Raw genomic sequence first — 19,436 nt, 5'->3', positions numbered from 1 at the left:
TTCGACATACATACATACATACTACTTACATACACTGGTAGGTACTAGTACGCTACTGTACGCGACCGTCGGCTTGCATGGCCCAGACCAGATCTCGTGCTGGCTACATAGTTAGTTATGTGGACTAAAAATTAGGTACAATACCTACGTCGAATCGTCGTCGTCGATAAATGTGTATGTATGTAAGTAGGTAAGTAGGTAAGGTAGGGTAGGATGTCAGTTTCGACCAACCAGATACATACGTGCCATGATGGTGATTGGCACATGTGGGTTACATACTTAGTATACATCATTGATAGTATACCTATGCATATGCGTGTAGGTAGTAGTAGGCAGCTAGCTAACCTAGCGAGCTGTAGGTCGATGCGAAGATCCGAGAACATCGCCTACTAACTATCAGTCTACCTAACTTATGAGACATAGTTAGTAGTATGCTATTAATAGCATACCGACCGAAGTGAGTTACATACCTAACCTAGTTAAATCCATGACAGCAAATATTGAACAGCACCGCCAGATAACTAACTACATGCTAACACATAACATATCACACAACACATCATCATACAATTAATTAATCAAACAGTAATAACTAGCACGCAACGAACGAGGCTCGACGAGCACAGGACATCATCAATAGAGGTACGTTGCAACCCCTTAATTTATAAATCGCCATTGATCTCATCTATATTCTCTCACTCACTCCCTATCCTATCCTATGCCAACCATCTATCATTAAAAAAGAAGTATATATAAAAAAAAATAAAAGAAAGCATCCCGCCAACCGGATACCAGAACCATGGACACCTCTCTCTACTAGAGGACAATCCGATCCGTTTCTCTATCTACCGAATAGCTAGCCAGGCAGCTTAGCTTATTTCCCAAGAACGCCCACGGGTAATGCGGTGTGTGTGTGTGTGTAAGTTACAAAAGTGTTTTGTGTAGTAAGATCTAGATAAGCAAAAGAGTTGGTTTGTTTTGTAAGTGAGTTTACCCTTCCCCTCCCCCTCCACACTCATCCCTATTCCATTCATCGCCATTCATCCCCCAGAATTCGTAAAAAAAGATAATATAATTTCTTGCGAAAGGTCGGAGAGGGCGAAGAGAAATGTTAGGAAATGCGTCGGGGGTTAGGATAGGTTTTACCACCTATAAACCTAACCTAAACTCATCTCATCGTCTTCAGTAAATTTCTTGTTATTGTAGTTTTTTTGTCTTTTTACTGTTTTGTTCTTTTACTCCTTCTTGGTCTTCTCCTCCTTCTTCTTGCCCTTGGGCACGCGCGTGAGCCAGTATAGGAACAGGGCGCCGAAGACGTTGAAGACGATGTAGACCCACAGGAGTCCGAAGTTGCGCCATCGGTCAGCTAGTAGGCAAATCAGGTTAGTCTTTGATCTAAAGAAAGGGGCTGAAGGGGAGTGAGATAAGAGCTTACCATAGTCTACTCCAGACTGCGCCAGGAATGTGTTGGTCTCGAGAATAGTGCAGTAGGAGCAGTCTGACGTCCGTAGCTCGGTGCCCGCCTCGATGTAGCCGCCTGTTGCCAGTGTGTAGTTGCCCAGGTATTCGGCACAGGTTTGGCCGCTCGGAGGATCGAAGTGCACGAATTCGTTGGAGGCGCATTGCACCTTGGTATTGGCGAGGGCCGTGGAAAGCATGGCCGAGACGAGATAGGAGAAGGGACTGACGCGATACATGAAAATCCAGAATCTAGGCAGGGAGCTGGGATTGGCGAGGACACCGCAGAAGATGAGGCAGAGCATGAAGAGCATGTTGGCCACGTTACCACCAGCCTCGGCTGTCTCGAATGCGGCGATGATCATGTCGGTAAACGTCGAGGTGAATATCAGGAAGGCCCACAGAAGCAGGAACATCAGCGCACCACGCTCCGTGGTCTGGCCGGCGTCCGCAGCGTTCTGGTAAAGACCCACGGGATAGTACCAGCAGAAGAACATGAAAACGGCCATGAGCGTATTCCAGGGCAGCTCGACAATGATCTGAGATAACATGAAGACCTTCCATCCGTATGCCTTGGACGGTCGTTCGCGCACCTCATAAAGCGATCGCTGGACAACGAAATGCGGCATCGTCTGCTGCACAAGCTGGCCAAAAATAGTTAACAGGTTAAAGACGGCAAACATCTGGTTCTGTAATCCCTGGATCGTGTTGGGAGCCTTGAAGAATACGAAACCGATGAAGAGCGCGATGAGGATACATAGAACAGCCTTGGAGTAGATGTACGACGGAGTACGCCAATATTGCTGGAATACACGATGCGTGACCTCGCGCATCTGGGTAGAGAAGTCGGCGGCGTGCTCACGGTAAGATTCTGGGTCTTCGGCAATAGTACGGGTCTGGGGGGCGGTATCCTTCAGTCTTTGCAGCTCATTTTGCACGTCTTGGTATTCGGGGCTGTCACGCCATGTCTGGAACCAGTCGACATCAGTGCTAGACCCAGGCGCGGCACCGATAGCATCCAACATCCATTCGGCAGGGTTAGCCTCAGTGGGACAGGCAGGGGCACCGTTACGTTCGAAGTAGTTAGTCAATGTCTTGGAGTTCTCCCCAATGTCGCCGAAGTAGACAGTCCTGCCACCCTTAGCTAAGAAGAGTAGGCGATCAAACCGTTGAAACAACATGGCAGAGGGCTGGTGGATAGTGCAGAGAATGGCCTGTCCGCTCTTGGTGAGTTTCTCGAGGAGGTCCAGGATAGCCCAAGATGTCTGGGAATCAAGACCGGAGGTAGGCTCGTCGACGAAAAGCAATAGCGGGGGCTTAGCAGCAAGTTCCACACCGATGGTAAGACGCTTTCGCTGTTCAACGTTCAGGCCTTCACCAAGAACACCGACCACTGCATCGGCGTACTCTTCCATGTCCAGGAGCTTGATAACCTCATCGACATAAGCGAGCTTCTCTTCACGGGGGACGGTAGCGGGTTGACGAAGGAGGGCAGAGAAGGTAAGAGCTTCGCGAACGGTAGTTGTCGACAAGTGGAGATCCTGCTGTTGAACGTAACCGGTCTTCCTTTGGAACGAGTTGTCGCGTAGATGACCGTCAACCAACATTTCGCCCGTAATAACGCCCATAGTAATTCGATCAGCCAGGGTATCAAGCAATGTTGTCTTTCCAGCACCAGAGACACCCATCAGGGCAGTCAAGGTTCCAGGTTTGACCCAGCCGTCAACGTTGTCAAGAATGCGCCTCGGTTCGCCCTTAATCTTGATGTCGTAGCTAACGTTGTTCCAGTGGAAGACACTAGTCTGTTGTTCGATGAAGCCGGCTTCCTTGCCGTTACCATTGGCACGGCTAGCATTAGTTACAGTAGGACCAACACGGGGTGCTTCGCCTTCCTCGGCGTCACCCTTCTTCTCCTTGAATTGGGCAGGCTTGTAGCCACGTCGGAAAACCAAGACCTCGCCCTTCGACTTCTTCTCGGATACGAGTTCGGCGGCGACCATGTAGGTGAAGAGGAAGAAAAGCATGAAGGCGATGAGGATACCCAAGTTGCGCCACTTGTGATCGTTGTAGTATCGGAAAGCTGAGTTAATGTACGCATCACCGTTAACCATGGGGCTTCCCGCTACACTGCCAGGAGAGCTGCAGGCACGATGGGCGTCGCCATTGCCGCCATAGCCAGGGACAGCATCGCTGGGCACAAATGCGTTGCATTGGAACTCGCGATCGTGGAACTCGTTCACCATGAGGGACTCGAACGCATAGGCCAGGGGATCCAGATAATTCAACCAGCGGCACCAGCCCAACATGTAGTCGATGGGGATGACGAAACCGGTGAAGATGACAAGGTCGAGAATCAGCATTGCAGTGGGCACCATGGCCTGCGAGAGAGTTCGGGAGGCAGAACCGATAGTACGGAAGATCATACTCATGGTCATGACTGTGAAGAACGCCATGAGCAGGAAAAAGAAAAATGCTCCCGGTTCACGTCGTAAGTTGGTCATAAAGTACATGCTAAGGTTGAATATGATGGCGTTGGCAATCTTGTACGGAAGATCACACAGCATAGAAGCGACAGCCTCCGCGGACGGGTGATAGAGGGCATAACGGCTGTGCTTCTCCACGATAGGTCGTTGGTTGTAGAGGGTTAGAATCTGATGAAAATGGTCAGCGCTAAATGATACGATACAGGCACGAGGGAAAACTCACCTCCAAGGCACTGGAAAAGGCGTTCATGAGACAGGCAAAGAAGAGTAGAGCACCGCGCTGGAAGAAGCTGGAAGTGTTTTCTTGGAGGTTATAGAACACACTGCCAATGATGAGAGACATGATGAAGTTGCCAGCGAGTTGACCGATGGTCAAGCTAGGATCACCCGTCAGGCGTTGCCAACCACGCCAGAGGCACAACATAATCTGCTGGCCGTAAGACAGGGTGTAGGGGGACTTGGGCCGTTGAGACTTGGCTTGTTGCTGTCGCCTCAAGGCGCGGAATACCTCGGCGTCGGGGCCGTTGAGCGGGTGTTCCGTCTTATACTCCTCGATTTCAGCTTGGAGGGCCCTGTACTCGGTACTGTTCTTCCAGGCAGTGGCGAATTCGTCTGGCGTTCGCGGAGTCTTGCCTTCGAATCCAGGCCGGATAACTCGTTCGATCGAGCTCGTCATGGAGGTCAAGAAGTCGGGGGTGGTCTGGCGGGCAGGGCACTCGAAGCCAAGGTTGACGAAATATTGCTTAGCCTCATTGGCTCTGCCAAAGAAGATTTGACGACCTTCGTATAGGACGAGAGCCTTGTCGAAAAAGTCATATGCTGTCTGAGGTGCCTGGTAGATGGAAACACAGGCGGTCGTTCCGAACAGCTCGGTCTGAGTTCGAAGAGTCTTGCAGAATTCCACAGCGTTGGCACTGTCCAAACCTCTGGTACTGTTGTCCCAGCACTGGAGGGGGGCACGACTCAGGGCTGCCTCCGAAATGGTGACACGCTTGCGTTCACCTCCTGACACACCACGCACATAGTCGTTACCAACTCTGGTGTTCACGGTGTGAGAGATACCAAACATGGCCATCGTGACGTCTCTGAGATGGTCGGAATAAGTCCTCTTGTCGACTCCGGGAGGAAGGTGTCGCGGTGCACGAGCTTGCGCTGCGAAGGTGAGTGTATCCCCAACAGTCAACATGGGGAAATGGACGTCAACCTCAGCCGTGTAGATGGCCTCTCCGCGGTGATGGGTGTGCATCTCGTCAGAGGTCACACCTGGTATAGTCAGCGGCGTGCCCTAGAGCTAAATGATTCTAAGAGTACTCACCTTGATAGTTGAAATACGACTTGTCGTCGATATAGATACCCGAGGTCTCGCCAGCAATAGTCTTAAGGAAGGTGGAGCAACCAGATCCAGGAGGTCCCAAGACGACCAACATCTCGCCTTTCTGCACCACGCCGTCAAAGTTGCGCAGGATGTCAATCTTTCTCTGGCCGACGCCCATAGCCTTGCGAGCCCAGCCGAGGCCCTCTAGCCAGACGTTTCCGACATCTTTCTGGTAATCCGTAGCAGCTCCGAAACCGTGGACGTTCAGGTTTTGGAAACAGACTCCAGCGGTTCGGAAATCCGTACCCTCGCGGTCGGCCATGCGAACAATAGACTTGGCCCACGCACGAGCGTTGAAATGTGACGAATGAGGATTTATGGGCGAATCTTCGGCAGCATCCAGGTAAGGGTTGTGGCCAGCGGCTCCAGTGGCGTTAGACTGAGTGGTGTATCTGCGGGCGAGCTCATGTACCAATGATTCGCGGCGCTCCAGCTCGGAATCATCCTCCACCTGGGTATCATTACTGGACCCAGTCGTTGGGGCCTTCTCCGTCCCAGTCTCCCGAATACTCTTCTCCCCTCCAGGGCCATCGCTGTGTGTGGAAGCCATTTGCGACGGAGCACCAAATGTTTGTGCAGTGAGATCGTTGTTGGTGAAAGCAGCGCCCATAAATACCATATCAAGATGGACAGGGCGGAGCTACCACCTTTGAATCCCGGGCTACTTACTATGTAGCTCCAGAGGGTATGATATTTTGTGTTATTATACTTCAAATATCCTATCCGGTTTGTAAATGACTATGGTGGCGTTTATGAGTATGAGATGAGGGAATGAGGATATGATATTAGTCTCTTAAATAAAGGGTACGAGGGAAGAGAAGTAGCTGTTATATGAGTGAGGTATGAGTGAGATAAGAGCTCCAGCTATAAAACAGAGTCCCCCTAATTGAAAAAAGAATATCAGCTCTTATCAACCAACAACTTACAACCTTTAATACAAAAGGGCTGAAACGAAGAGGGAAATGGTCGAAAACATGGATGGCGGGCGGGTTTATTATGTATCATTCGCCTCGTTTTCGTATTCTAGTTCTTTTTTTCAGGGTCTTTCGCCTACACATACTATGTAGCAGTACTAGTGTACGCGATCTCGCTACATGGTACATACTCACAGGTACATAACTTAAAATGTTCAAATGTTCCATGTGGCTCCATGGGTCCGACGCTAGCAGTGCAGGTAATAACGTTATCCGGCCCTGCCTAGTTGTCTAGTTACTTGCCAGACTCAGAGAGTTCAATGTTGCCTTGAGGCCCTTGACTCTTGGGACTAGTTATCCGTGCCTATTACGCCGCATAGTTTGTAACCCCCACAGGCCGTGAGCAGTTCAAGTTGCATAATATTTTATGATCGAACATACATACCGAGACAAGGGGAGGCGAAACGGACGGAAACCGCGGGCTTGGTAGGGTCTAGTTCTTACATATTGACTAGTTATCAGTATGTAACTAGTTAGTAACTTATGTAGTATGCACCACGAATACGCGCAGTGGATGAAAAGTGGAATACATTTGATGTAGGTAGTTAGACGATGTTAGCCAATGTACTATGTAGCCAATGTAGCCAATGTATCGAAATGGATTGACTCAATCTCCGTAAAAGTCGGATTTAAACGGGAAATTATGAATTCTATGCTTGAATTGCACTAGATTAGGACTAACTAGTAAGATGAAATCAAGATAGGGAAAGGGGTGGAGGGGATTGGGGTGGCCTGGACCCCCGGGCCTTCAATACCATCAATTAGCCATGTGTGTACCTAGTACTGTACCATCAATGATCAAAACAACCTTGGAAACATTTTTAAATTCTGCATTTTAAATTCTGCATCGTTCAAAGTATGTGCTACCCAAACATACTAGTACAAATACAGTACTAAGCTAGTGCCAACTAAGAATCCGCGTACTACTAGTAGTATGATACTATTAGTATCCTGTCATTCAGCACCCCACTTGCCCCAGACGGTGTCTAGCACCAGTCCGCCAACCCGCCAACCCGTCAACCCGTCACTGAGCCCGCGGGTTCTCCGTCCCTATAAAAAGCCGGTCAACGGGCAATTATCAATACCGTGAATACTGGAGAGAAGGGCCTTTCTCTGTTTCTCCAACCCACACCACCAGGCTATGCAATGTGCAATACATACTAATACATACTATGCGCCGTAGATGCCGCCGTTTCAGAATTGGAATCTGACAAACCAGAATCCATGGGGATGTCGCTATCCTATGTAGACCCGTTCGCCCAGCCCGTTGTGTGAGATAAGCAGTTCTGATTGATAGCATTTGATAGCATTCATCTCTTCGTAAGATGATACCATACGCCATCAGCAAGGACGGCTTACAACATAGGGACCTACAGTACATATGCAACTTGTTTGTTGAGCATGCTAACATTGAAGTAAGCACTTCACAATTGAATTCATCCTTAATTATGGATTCTGCAAACAAAAAGATGCCAACAACGTCATTGCCTACACATCTATCTGTACATAAGTCCACTATCAGTTTCAAGATTTGAAAAAAAGATTATCTTATCCGATCTTGACAACGACATCTGGAGCCAAGGTTGCCCTACGAGAAGACTCGGGACTCGGGACTTGCCACCCCTGCCTATCCTTCCTAACCTTCTAGACTTCTAGATAGTTACCACTTTATGCATGCTTGTCAGAATTTGTGCAGTTAAGAAGGGCTGATATGTAAATTGTGACATTTATGACATGTTCTTTCGTCTGTGAGCCAATAAGACAAGCTCTCGGCAAAATGGTTTGCCGTTTATAGTAAAAAGTCCGGCGACTACTTTCAGGTACCTATGCACGCACGCACCTTCTTTAATCAGCCCGTTTTCACACACCAGTGACACCACACACCTTTTTTTTTTTTCTTACATTTCATTTATTTTATCTTATTTTATTTTATTTTCATTTTATCTTTTAACAATTATTTTTCTGTTTTCTCTTTCGGACTCTTATAACTTCCCGACAACCCGCAACACAAAATCCATCACAACCACTTTTATTTCGTATACCATTCATTGTCGACGTTATCAACATCACTCCGTCACACTTGGCACTCGGGATTTCCCCTTCCAATTATCAGACCGATTTATCCCATCGACCCGGGTTCGGCACAGCTCAGTCACCGATTATTAGTAAAAGGTCGCCAGTGAAGGTCATGGAAACGAACGGATAGATGGCAGATCCCAACGTTTTATACATAATCCTACGCAACCAACTTCGATGTTGCTACAGGCTGACGGCTGCTGAGATACGCGTACAGAGTCTTGCCAAGTTCTCGTGTTTACCATGGGAATGAGTTCCGCCGTCCCACCCCGGCAAGGCTTACTTACTTGCTCCTGATAAGCATGCCTACTATTACTTGTGTAGATATATCATGATGTATGTAGGTAGGTTCTAAGGTAGGCACCATCATTCTACGTACGCACATGTGATAATATCTCATCTACATTTACCCACCCATCTACATCTGTACCTTAACGTAACCTCATAACACCGTCTATCTCCATAGAAGCATAGAAGCATAGAAGCATACTAAGAAGCTGGTAAAAATAGTTGCACGCTTCCCTACACGGGAAAGCACCCTGCACCTAATACATAGTACCTACACTTAGCTCTCGGGGCCGGATCATGTCCATGTTACATTCGCGATGTCAAGATCTTCAGAAAATCTAACTCCAAGTTGGCAGGTACATGTCCAAGACTCCAAGGTATACACGTGTAGTTCACTACCCTTGTATATAGTCATACCCTATCATACCTACTTGAGGTATCGCAAGTTCTCTAGCGTATCCATACAGTTGGGATTCGAAGTGCTACATTGTACATCTAGTAGGCTACACCGTTGAACAGTTTCAATTCTAAAGGCAACTGCCGACGCATCTGGGTACGGTTATACGGTAAAAGAGCCTCGAACGCCCCTCTGAAAAAGGGCGGTCTATAAGATCATCGATGATGAGTTAAAGTTAGAATGGCTTAGATGTCTTGGAACTTTCAATGCGAACATTGCGCCACTGATAAGTATATGGCCTAACATTGAACAATACCCCTATTGGTACAGGGGTACCTACTAGGTATGTAAAGGCTCAATCAACGATTATCTCAAGCTCCCCCTCGAGTTTCTACGAGCTTAAAACCAAGCACCTTTCTATGCTACCCCTATTTTCTTAATAGCATCATAACACAGTGAAGTCGAGGTTCTTCTTATTGCTTGTGTACCCCCGCCCCATTACACCCTCTCCGCGATTTGTCGAAGAAGTTGTATGACGCGGGAACTTGAAATAAGGTGTTTTCTCACGTCGAACAAGACCCTTTCCACGTGGTGTCTGAGGAACCTTGAGACGAAATTCCCCGCGTTTTTCATTATTTATTTTTCTTGCTCCTCCCTTGATGACATATGGTGGTGTAACACGCACGTGAACTAGAGGTTACCCATCCCTTGCGTTCATTGTTATAGACAAGGGCCGGCCATATAGTTCATCCGATTCGAATTAGCTGAAGCTCTCCGTGGCCGGCACGGCGCGATCACACCCTCTGCGCCCTACCTACCTACCTAGAAGTATTCTAGCTTGTTTTAATGTATCATACCTAGCAGGAACAATATTTCTTTCTTTGAAAAGCCTTTAACTACCTAATTTTGTTGTTTTTTGTTTGTTTATATGCCTGCCTGCCTGTCTTACCTGGGTAGGTATATAATATATTCCCAAACCAAAGGCTTGATCACGCCTCCGTTCTTGTACGTCGAGCTACAGATCCTCGGGATACACTGCAGTTCCATCTACAACCCCCTCCCTGGACTTATGGACTTATATACCTACCTATATACCGGGGATATCTCGGATAATGCATCAAAACATACCTGCCCAGGGAGATGGTATACTCTATCTCAACTCCAAAATGCCGATCGGACTTAACTCACCAACACTACCAAGCCTTCGTAAATTGCAACTGTAGAATATTATGCGGTTCTATTATGCTGTGTGTGCGTCGAGTTGGTGCTACCATGTACAAAGCACGTCGTCAATACTTGGCCGTTTGATGTTGTACATAAAGTCTATGCCTTGTTGCGACTTCAGGCAAAACACATGCTTCTATGCTCCGTCCCACCAAGGTAACTAAAGGCATTGGTTTATGTAGATCCTTATGATCATATAGTTCAAGGAGGAAGCAGTTACCAGCTTGCCCGACTAACTTGAACCAAGCAGTTATATTGCTTTGTATATCATCACATATAGCCAGGGCAACTTTGTAGTGTCAGCATCTGTCGATCAAGGAGAGATGGTTAGCCAGGTGTGCTATGCTCGCATATGGCATAAAGCGAAGGTCGTTTTTCTCGTTGCAGTATGAGTTAGCTGTTTAGGCTTTGAAAAGGTGAGGTAGTCATATCACTACTGCTTCAAGACGAGACAGACTAACAGACAAGAGATGCGGAAGAACATACAAGGGGTGGATGAAACTCATCAAGACATACATAGTTGTAAAACGACTCCATCGCTAGGTAGAAATCCATTCTCGCTATCATCCCCCTCAACGCAAACACGTACCCTATTAACCTAAGCAACGGGCACCTGAATATAGGGGTCTACGTGCTTAAGCAAATATACACACGAAAGAAAACCCCCTACATACTCACCCGCCACCACAACAGAACAGACAACTAACTCACGGCAAAACCTACGTCGTAACACACCCCCTCCCCCAACAACCTCCCACTCCGCTGTCCGCCCCCCGTCATATTCACCGTAACCCACACCTCATTGCCAAACGTATTCTCCACCTCCACCACCACCACCACCCCGGCCCTCGGTATAAACCTCGAGAACTGCGCCAACACATAATAATCAACCGTATACTCGTACGCCCCCTCTTCCTCATCACCAATAAACAAACAAATAAACAAACAAACAAACAAACCCCGGCAGGCAGCGCACCCGCCGTCGACATACGGCCCTCACGTCCCGTCGGCAGCCTCGGTCCACGTCCACATCAGGGAGCCGAGGGTGTTTTTTCTTTTTTTTTTTTTTCTTTTTCTTTCTGTCTGGAAGACTGGTGCCATGCCAGGGGGAGCTCCAGCACTCGGCCATGCCATGCACTGACAGCGCTTTATCCGGGCTCGCGACGTGTGGAAGGACGGTCCAGTCGAGGGGGTTCGGCGTAGCAGTGCCGGCCGTTACAATTACCATTACAAAGTTCGCCGGCGGGGTCGGAGGCGAGCACAGCACGGTCTGCGGGTAATAGCTAGCTACTAGGTTAGGTAGGTAGGTAGGTTGGTAGGTTAATAGGTAGGCTGGTCCGTGTTGTGGTCGTGCGCCCAGATCTGCGTGGAGTCTGGACCGGCGGCGGGCCCGAACGGTCCGAGGCGGCGATGATAGGTAGGTATGCCGGAGCAGGCTGGAGTCGGCTCTCCCTCTGGCTGGCGTCAACAGTTCTCGCGGCAGCTGAGAGCGCTTGTCGGCGGGGAGGGGGAGTTGATGACGGTCACGGTGGCATCCGTTGCCGAGCCGCCGAACCCGGTGATCGTTTGCTGCTTGTACCCGGTGGGGCAAGAGCCTGTCCGACGAGAAGGGTGACGGCCGGGAGTATCATGTTGAGAGATGATGACAAGCTCTGGCCCGAGGAGTTCAATTGACGGTTGGCTTGACCACACGCATAGTTCAGGGAAGGACGCGCGGGTAGTGTACTCTTTGAAGTACCTGCGCAATAGACACTCACTTGGCTGAGTTGTTCAAACAAGCCCGCACACACGATGAGATGTGATCCTCGCGAAGGAGTGAGAGATCCGCAACTAGGGCTAGATGCAAACTAGGCACTGGGATGTAACTTCAACGTGGGATCAGAGGGGTTCTGCTCAACATCTTATTTGACGACGCAGTATTATCTAGATCTATAGCAGGTGGATAACGAAATATCAGATACATAAGTAGGTAGCATCTGCCGTGACTGACTCAGTTACTATAATCGCTTAGGTGCTAAGGAAACACGTACTAGGGACTAGTAAGAATTCATATCATAGCCCTGGAGGTAGGCAATACCGGCTGGATTATCCGAGCATTCCATGGTCTTGGGAATTTCCGACAGTGCCTAGAGGTACCTCTCATGACAATCCCCAATCTCCTCCAAAACAACGTGACAATGCGGCTGAAGAGACATCGGCCGGAACGTAGCATCCTGCTCCTAAAGATAGCCCAGCTTGTAGAGCAATACCACGCGCTGAGTCAGCCAGGGCTAGCTAGCAACTAAGGTTAACCAGTTGCATATTTCCTTACAGGGCAGACTTGGAAGATATTTTGGTAGCTTCACTTAGATCGGTGTTGCTCTACTGCATAGGTATGTAGCACGTTGAGCGGGCCGGTTAACAGTAAGAAGAAGAAACAGCTTCTTCTCTTCTGGGGCAGTACTGTGTAGGTATCTAACTCATTGTCGAATATCACGCCCCGCAGCCCCGGATAACATGGCGTCAGCAAGTTCGGTAAAACGGGGTAATTATAGGAAATCTCCTTGGTTAGGTAGGTCGGCTGCATTTGGGTTTTGAGAGCGCTGATTTGTGGCTTCGTATACCTGTGATGTCGTAGCTGGGGCATCAGTTGATAAATAGGGGTAACACCTCTCGACCTGGACAAAACAACAACCAAATTACTTCCCCATAGGTCAGCTATTCCGTTTCTACTCGGTTTAAATACTCCCCTCCCTAGTAATTACCGAGCCGGGTTCGACTTTACTCCAGGGCCTCACCCTTCTCCCTCGCGATTACCGGTCCGGGGTCGAAAAGGCTCTTCGTTGCCAGTTTCCATAACCATTGTGGCCTGAAGTATTTTCACGCACATCTACATAACTTGAGGTACCCTAAGATGTATCACGAGGCGGGTAGAAGACGCAGAATAAACAGCATCTTCGTTGCGCGAGGTTCTTGCACGAGGATGCATACCTAGGTAGACAGGAACAACCAAGTCCGAACCCCCGGAATAGTTTCGACCCACGAGCCTAGAGTGCTCAGTGCGTCGAAAACCCAACATCAAAGACAACGGAGACCCATCCCTCTACACCTATACCTAGATACCTAGGGAATAAGAGAAGTGTAGTCTCGGTGGTGGATTTGGCGGCCTGGACTCCTGTATAAGTGCCTAACCTGCCTAGGTGTAAGTGATGGTACATATTCAGAATTAACAATGATATATTGACACAGACAATTCATGAAACTCGGGTTTATGTATCTATCTACCTATATAGCTGCTTTTGAGGTAGCTATCCAAAGTAAACAAAAATCTCAAACAGTCAAAACAGTAACCGTCCTTAAACTCCTCCTCCAACGTCCAAGAAACACATCATCACGTACATCACCACATAGGCATTCGACGACTTAACAGTCACACTCTCACAACTCTCATACCTAACTTAAACTTCTTCTTATTCAAATACCCCCAAAACACCTCTGCGCCATGCTATTATGATTACAAAGGTACCTATGGTATTAATAGTGTGCATAGTTGAATGCAGAGTCCCATAGTCATAAATCTCGTTTCGTCATCACTCATAAAAATTTCCAAGCCTCCTCCTCCCATGCATCCACCAACCCGTTTTTCTGCGCATCGAGGGAGTTATCTGGTGGCTTGTTTGCTTGGAATATTTGCAAGTCAAAAAGACTCAACCTTAGTCCTCTTTCTCGTCCCGCTCATCCTCTTCTGTATCTAGATCTTCTTCCTCATCCAAACCCCAGTCTCTGAATCCACCACCACGCACCCAGCTGAGTCCTTTCCGGACCCGGCTTTCACGGATGGCCTTTGCGTCTCTCTCATACACCGCTCCCGTGATGGCCAGTGCTAAGACAAAGACCCACACGTCACCGCCCTTCATAGCGCGCCACCACCTCCGCTTAACACCAACCTTCCAAAGCGAATCCACGCTAGCTCGTGCACTATATAAGAACACGCTCCTACCGTTCTTTCGCTCAAACCAAGCCCATAAGCCGGCCAGGAATCCGCCTAGGAAGAATCGTTGGGTTGGTAAGAATGCCCGTGGTAGCCACGTCTGGAAAAAGCAGATGCTCGCCCATGCCGTTGAAATACCTCCCGTCGCAAACGTCGTCATACGAAGCACTTGTGACATAAGTCGGTTCAATAGGTATATTGGCGAGTTATATAATAGCTTATACTTCGGTAGCATGAGCAGCGAGTAAAATAGGAGGAAGAAGCGACCCATGCGTGGGAATGACCGAACCCAAAAGCTGATGTAAGTCCGGAGACAAGAAGGATCGGACGGATGCAGGGCAGCGCAGCTTAGGGAGGCTATGAGAGGGTGAGCCTGCGCAGTTAGAGGCGCCACCGCAGCTAGAGACAAAGGTAGAGTCGGCTGATCGGGAAACAATGTCGGCGAGACAAATGGCCTAAATGATTTGTTAGCATCTCGCTGCAAATGACACCAAGGAATGATCACATACGGCCAATGCAGCTTGGCCATTTCAGCCAAGCTTCCAGCAACCTCCCAAGCATTGGGCCACTGAACACCATCGGGTAGATTGCTTGGGGGGCTATGAAGATACGTGGAAGAGCTCTTCCAGATGAAGTCGACTAGACCCATGGGAGAGCACTCTCGGTCGAATACCGTGGCGTGCAAAAGTTGCCCGAAGGCGAGGGGTTGAAGCATCCAGCTTCCCCACCACCAGGGCCTATCTCGCTTGATCAGCCCTTGTCCGCCAGCACGGGCTTTCCAGCCCCAGATAAGGCCCTCATCCTCGCATAAATTCCAACCGAATTCGAGCGCACGGAAGATGGCTGCGATTGCTACGGTAACACGAAGTTGTTGTGAGGGAAATATGCTTAGAGCCAGACCCGCAATACTGGCTCCGACCGCTGGCGCAAGCGGGGACGTAAGTGTTTGGGATGTTCTCGGGTTGCGATTGCGAAAGGGTGCTGCCGAAGCGTCTAGCAAATGAGTTCGTAACCGACTTAGAAAGCGGAACAGGAGGCGATATAATAGCAAGATCGTAGATAGCGAGAGTGACAAGCGTAGACCAGAGGACTGGAAAAAAGATTGCTTCTTTGCAGGGGAGGCGCTGTTTATTTATTAGCATTTTAATACAATTGACTCTTTGAATCATTACGACTGGCTTACTCTTTTTGTGCTTTGAGCTTTGCCAACACAGTCTCGTACGCTCTCATTCCTAGACCAGTCGCGATGAATACGCGTAGAGAATCTCTGATGGCGCGCGCATTGTAGGTATCTCCTCTGCTAGAACCCCCATTCGTCGCCTTCTCCTTCCCTTTGCCTTTTCCTTCATCTCGGTCTGTTGCGGATCCCTTTCTCGTGTTGCCGCCGTCCATATACTTCTCCATAGTGCTTACACTTGGCATTCTTTTCCGCAACAATCGCGATCGCGAAAGGACGTATCTGTGGAGGGTGTCATACTCGCGAGCGGAGATGGTGTATCGTAGGGCATTGCGGAGGACGGGATCAACGGCGGATCTAGGCTTCGATTTTGAATTCGCTCTTGGACGTGAGATGACTTCGGATTGCCTTGGAATCTCCAGCGGCGCGAGAGTGGGAAACTTGGACGATCCGGCTTCAGACGCCATGATTGCCTTTATTCAAAAGCAAATCTTTTTTTTTGTTAGAATCGGATGGAGAGGGGATTGATGCCCAACGCAGAGTTTTTGGATGGAGTCGATTAACTATGCAAGTTTATGGGATTGGTCGATCGTGTTATTTTCTGGATCTTATTTACATAGAATATATGACGCGAGATGAATTGGGTTCAGCTGATCGCATGAATTGTTGAATCATGTCAATTCAATGCCAACTCAGCCGCAATAATACGACGTCACACCCGGTAGTCTGGTGCTCCTTGATTCTGGTAGGTGTCGGTCAAGAATGCCTAGCCTCACAGATGTAGAATTTGGGGATGATGATGGAAAAAGAAGAATAAACATTTGAGAAGTGATATCCAATCAAAATTGTTTATTCAAAGGGTTATATCCGTCATGTAGAGTGCCAAAAGGGTGCCAAAAGGGTAGGGATAGGTGTGTAGGTATAAAGGTGAATACCTAAATATGCTGGGGATAAAGATGAGGAGAGGGCAAAGATAGGATAGGAAGATAGGGAAGATGGAGACAAGACGGAGATGGAGATGGAGATGGAGATGGTGATGGGGTGAAAGATGGGGGAAAGGACAAAAGGGAAATTAATAGTTTAAAAATGGAAATGGTTCGCGTCCGAATAAAAGTAAAGCAAGACTAATAACAAGTTCAAAGTTACCATACCAAGTAACTAACTAACTATTAACTATTAATTATTACACACTTCAATCAATGCTTCTTGTCCCACCTCAATTGCCCACTACATAAGATTAGGGTACCCAATCCGGTTACCAAACCACAATGCCTCGGCTGAGCTAACATGTGAGCCATTGTGTGGGGTTTTGGCCAGCTAAACCTGTCAGGGACATACACAATCCACTGGTCAAGTTGGATTTGATTGGCCCGGATTCAATATCAGCATCGTCATTCTTTTGCTATTTTAATCCATACATGTAGGTCCAAGTCGTACATAACTACTAGTTTAGTTACGTAGTTAACTTAACTACATGCCACTAATAAAAACCACCCAACTACGTACCTACATATCCAGTAACAGTAACTAACTATTTCCACTTCTATTGTATGGAAACTCATGCCATTGAACAAAAATGTCCTTGGTCCCCCTAAGATCCCCCTTGAATCCCCTTTTTTACTAAATCAAGTTGATCAAGTTTGTCTTACCAAAAAAAAACAAAAAAAACATTGAATTCTTCCATTTTTCATGTCTATCCCGTGGGCCTGGTTTGAAAGGATGAGGGCAGTGCGAGTATATAGTGCGAGGCGCGTCATCGCAAGTCTACGTTTATGCGTAGTGGATAGTTATGGGCGCATGTGATGATCGGACTTTATACACGTGCATTGCAATAGGTAAATACATAACACATACACATTTTAACCTTGTTATGCTTTTATCTACCCCCTGAATTTCACTTCCATTTTCATATTCTTTTCATCCATTCTCAAGACACAACGCCCTTATTCGACAAGTCCACATTCTCCGTGCTTGCCGCCTTTACGCCCTCGACCTCCTCCTTCTTCAGCCCTTCCACATCGATATGCGGCCCCTTGTAGTTCTTGCGCCCATCGAATATCCATGTCACCACGGCAATGAGCAGGATGACGCCGAAGGCCACGACGCAGTAGTTCATGTTTTCGCTCGTGACCGGCAGTTCGGGCGGGAAGACGAATAGCACGGTCGTTAGGATGGTCCAGAAAATGCCGACCTGTATTTACCCCTTTTAGTCATCTTTCTGTGGAAATAGGGGATAAATGGGAGGGAGGGATGTGAAATATGAGACACAGCAGGGAACATTTGCATACCAGATTCAAAAGCCAGCCCCACGCCCCAGTGAGCTTGAAGGGCCTATTCTCGGGCAACATGCGCCGTCCTCGGAGCACGTTAATCGACGGCGGAATCGCGTACGTAACGCCGAGCGCAACGACGGACGCCGAAGTGATGGCGTTGAACGTGCTCGAGGACCCGAGGAAAATGCACCCGAACACGACGACCCACGCGGCGGTCCACAGCAGCGCATTGAGCGGCACGTCGAGCTTCGGGTGCACCTGCGCAAAGATGCGGCTGAACGGCAACCCGCGATCGCGCGCAAACGCGTAGGACATGCGACTGCTGGTGGTCATGAGCGTGGTGGTGGTGAAGAGCATGCAGATGAGCGGGAACATGAGGAGGCAGACGCTGCCGGCGGGGCTCTGCGTGGCGTCCATGAAGATCTGCAGCAGCGGGCCGGCGCTGGACTCGATGACGCCATCGATGTCGCTGATGCAGAAAAGCATGCACGACAGGAACACGAACCCCGTGCCCATCCCGATCGCGATGCACGTCAGCATGATGCGCGGGCCGCGCACCTCGGGGTGCGGGATCTCCTCGATCATGTGCGCCACCGCGTCGAACCCCGTGAGTGCGAACGCGCCCTGCAGCAGGCCCAGCAGCCACGCCATGCCGTCCGGCCACCCCACCTCGTTGATGAAGTTGCCGTACACGAACGCGCCGCTCTGGTAGTTGGGCGCCGCGCACGCGAGCACCGTGATGCTGATCACCACGAACCCGCCCAGGCTCCAGAAGAACGCGGCCTTGGTGAAGAGCGGCAGCAGGCGCGTCGAGAAGGCGTTGATGAAGAGCGCGATCACCGTGAATGCGATATAGATGAGGAACTGGTGCCAAGCTTCCATCTCGTAGTCCGGGTGCAGTAAGGAGATGATGTTGATGATGAACGTGCTGCCCAGTAGACCTCCCGTCGCTGTCAGTGCCACCCACCCGCTCACGTTGATCCAGCCCGTAATGTAGCTAATGCTCCGACTCCATTTCTTCCACGAGACAATCGCGGCCCAGTGGTATTGCCCGCCGGCTGTCGGGTACGCGGAGAGGAACTCGGCCAGGGAGGCGGCTAGACACATATTGCAGATACCCGCGACCATGAGACCCCATATGACGGAGCTAGGGCCGCCGGACGGCAAGGCAAGGGTGATGGAGGCGGCGAGGGCAGTCCAGGTGTTGAGGATGGCGAAGGCGAGGCCCAGCATGGATATCATAGAGAAATTGCGCTTAAGCTCTTGCTTGTGGCCAAGCTGCGCTAGCATCGCGGCATCCTGCGCGATGATGCTATTGCGGCGGGCACTTTTGTCGTGTGGTTGCTTGTGGTCGTCCATTGTGGTCGATGTTACTTATGACCCCATCTATTTCTTGGTTTTGTGTATCAGGTAAGTCGGAGCTGATATTCCAATAACAAACTACACGTAAGAAGTAGATCCAAAGTAGATCTCAGGTCAACGAAGAGAATGAGTAAGTTGAGTAAGTTGAGTCGGTACGCAAGTGGCGTGTCAGACTCAAAAACGGCCTAAACCTAGTTACCTTACGTAGGTATGTAGTACGTTCAGTGTAAGATATGACCGAACTATTACCTAGTTCAGGTAACTGAGAAGAAAGATAAAGAGGAAATGAGAAGAGGGAAAAGAGAAAAACGAAAATTGAAAATAGTAACAGTAGTAGTTAGATTTATCTTTTTTTTAAAAAAAAGAAACTAACAGATTC

At 48.8% G+C, this 19,436-nt stretch overlaps 4 protein-coding genes across 4 annotated transcripts; 1 reads left to right on the top strand and 3 right to left on the bottom strand.

The window, feature by feature from the left end:
* Window positions 1-1,137: 1,137 nt before the first annotated feature.
* Window positions 1,138-6,584, bottom strand: GGS25DRAFT_349145 (ABC-2 type transporter-domain-containing protein). The gene is made up of 4 exons (XM_049258026.1): window positions 5,257-6,584; window positions 4,165-5,204; window positions 1,436-4,109; window positions 1,138-1,366 (listed from the first exon to the last, which is right to left on the bottom strand). The coding sequence occupies exons 1-4, from the start codon at window positions 5,933-5,935 to the stop codon at window positions 1,236-1,238; spliced, it is 4,524 nt and encodes a 1,507-aa protein (XP_049116162.1). The 5' UTR covers window positions 5,936-6,584; the 3' UTR covers window positions 1,138-1,235.
* A 4,691-nt stretch (window positions 6,585-11,275) lies between these two features.
* GGS25DRAFT_497305 (uncharacterized protein) lies at window positions 11,276-12,316 on the top strand. Its single transcript, XM_049261612.1, has one exon. It carries the CDS (start codon window positions 11,686-11,688, stop codon window positions 11,947-11,949), a length of 264 nt encoding a protein of 87 aa, XP_049116161.1. The 5' UTR covers window positions 11,276-11,685; the 3' UTR covers window positions 11,950-12,316.
* Window positions 12,317-13,507: 1,191 nt separating this feature from the next.
* On the bottom strand, window positions 13,508-16,574 carry GGS25DRAFT_497302 (uncharacterized protein). Its single transcript, XM_049261611.1, has 3 exons — window positions 15,429-16,574; window positions 14,755-15,369; window positions 13,508-14,700 (listed from the first exon to the last, which is right to left on the bottom strand). The coding sequence occupies exons 1-3, from the start codon at window positions 15,887-15,889 to the stop codon at window positions 13,968-13,970; spliced, it is 1,809 nt and encodes a 602-aa protein (XP_049116160.1). The 5' UTR covers window positions 15,890-16,574; the 3' UTR covers window positions 13,508-13,967.
* Window positions 16,575-16,919: 345 nt separating this feature from the next.
* Window positions 16,920-19,401, bottom strand: GGS25DRAFT_497300 (amino acid transporter). Its single transcript, XM_049261610.1, has 2 exons — window positions 17,711-19,401; window positions 16,920-17,613 (listed from the first exon to the last, which is right to left on the bottom strand). The coding sequence occupies exons 1-2, from the start codon at window positions 19,052-19,054 to the stop codon at window positions 17,350-17,352; spliced, it is 1,608 nt and encodes a 535-aa protein (XP_049116159.1). The 5' UTR covers window positions 19,055-19,401; the 3' UTR covers window positions 16,920-17,349.
* Between the last annotated feature and the right edge of the window lie 35 nt (window positions 19,402-19,436).

The sequence above is a fragment of the Hypoxylon fragiforme genome (genome assembly GCF_022984875.1).
Source record: "Hypoxylon fragiforme strain CBS 206.31 chromosome Unknown GGS25scaffold_6, whole genome shotgun sequence".
Taxonomy (NCBI): domain Eukaryota; kingdom Fungi; phylum Ascomycota; class Sordariomycetes; order Xylariales; family Hypoxylaceae; genus Hypoxylon; species Hypoxylon fragiforme.
Note: the sequence above shows the minus strand (reverse complement) of the source record. Positions and strands in the feature narration are given on the sequence as shown.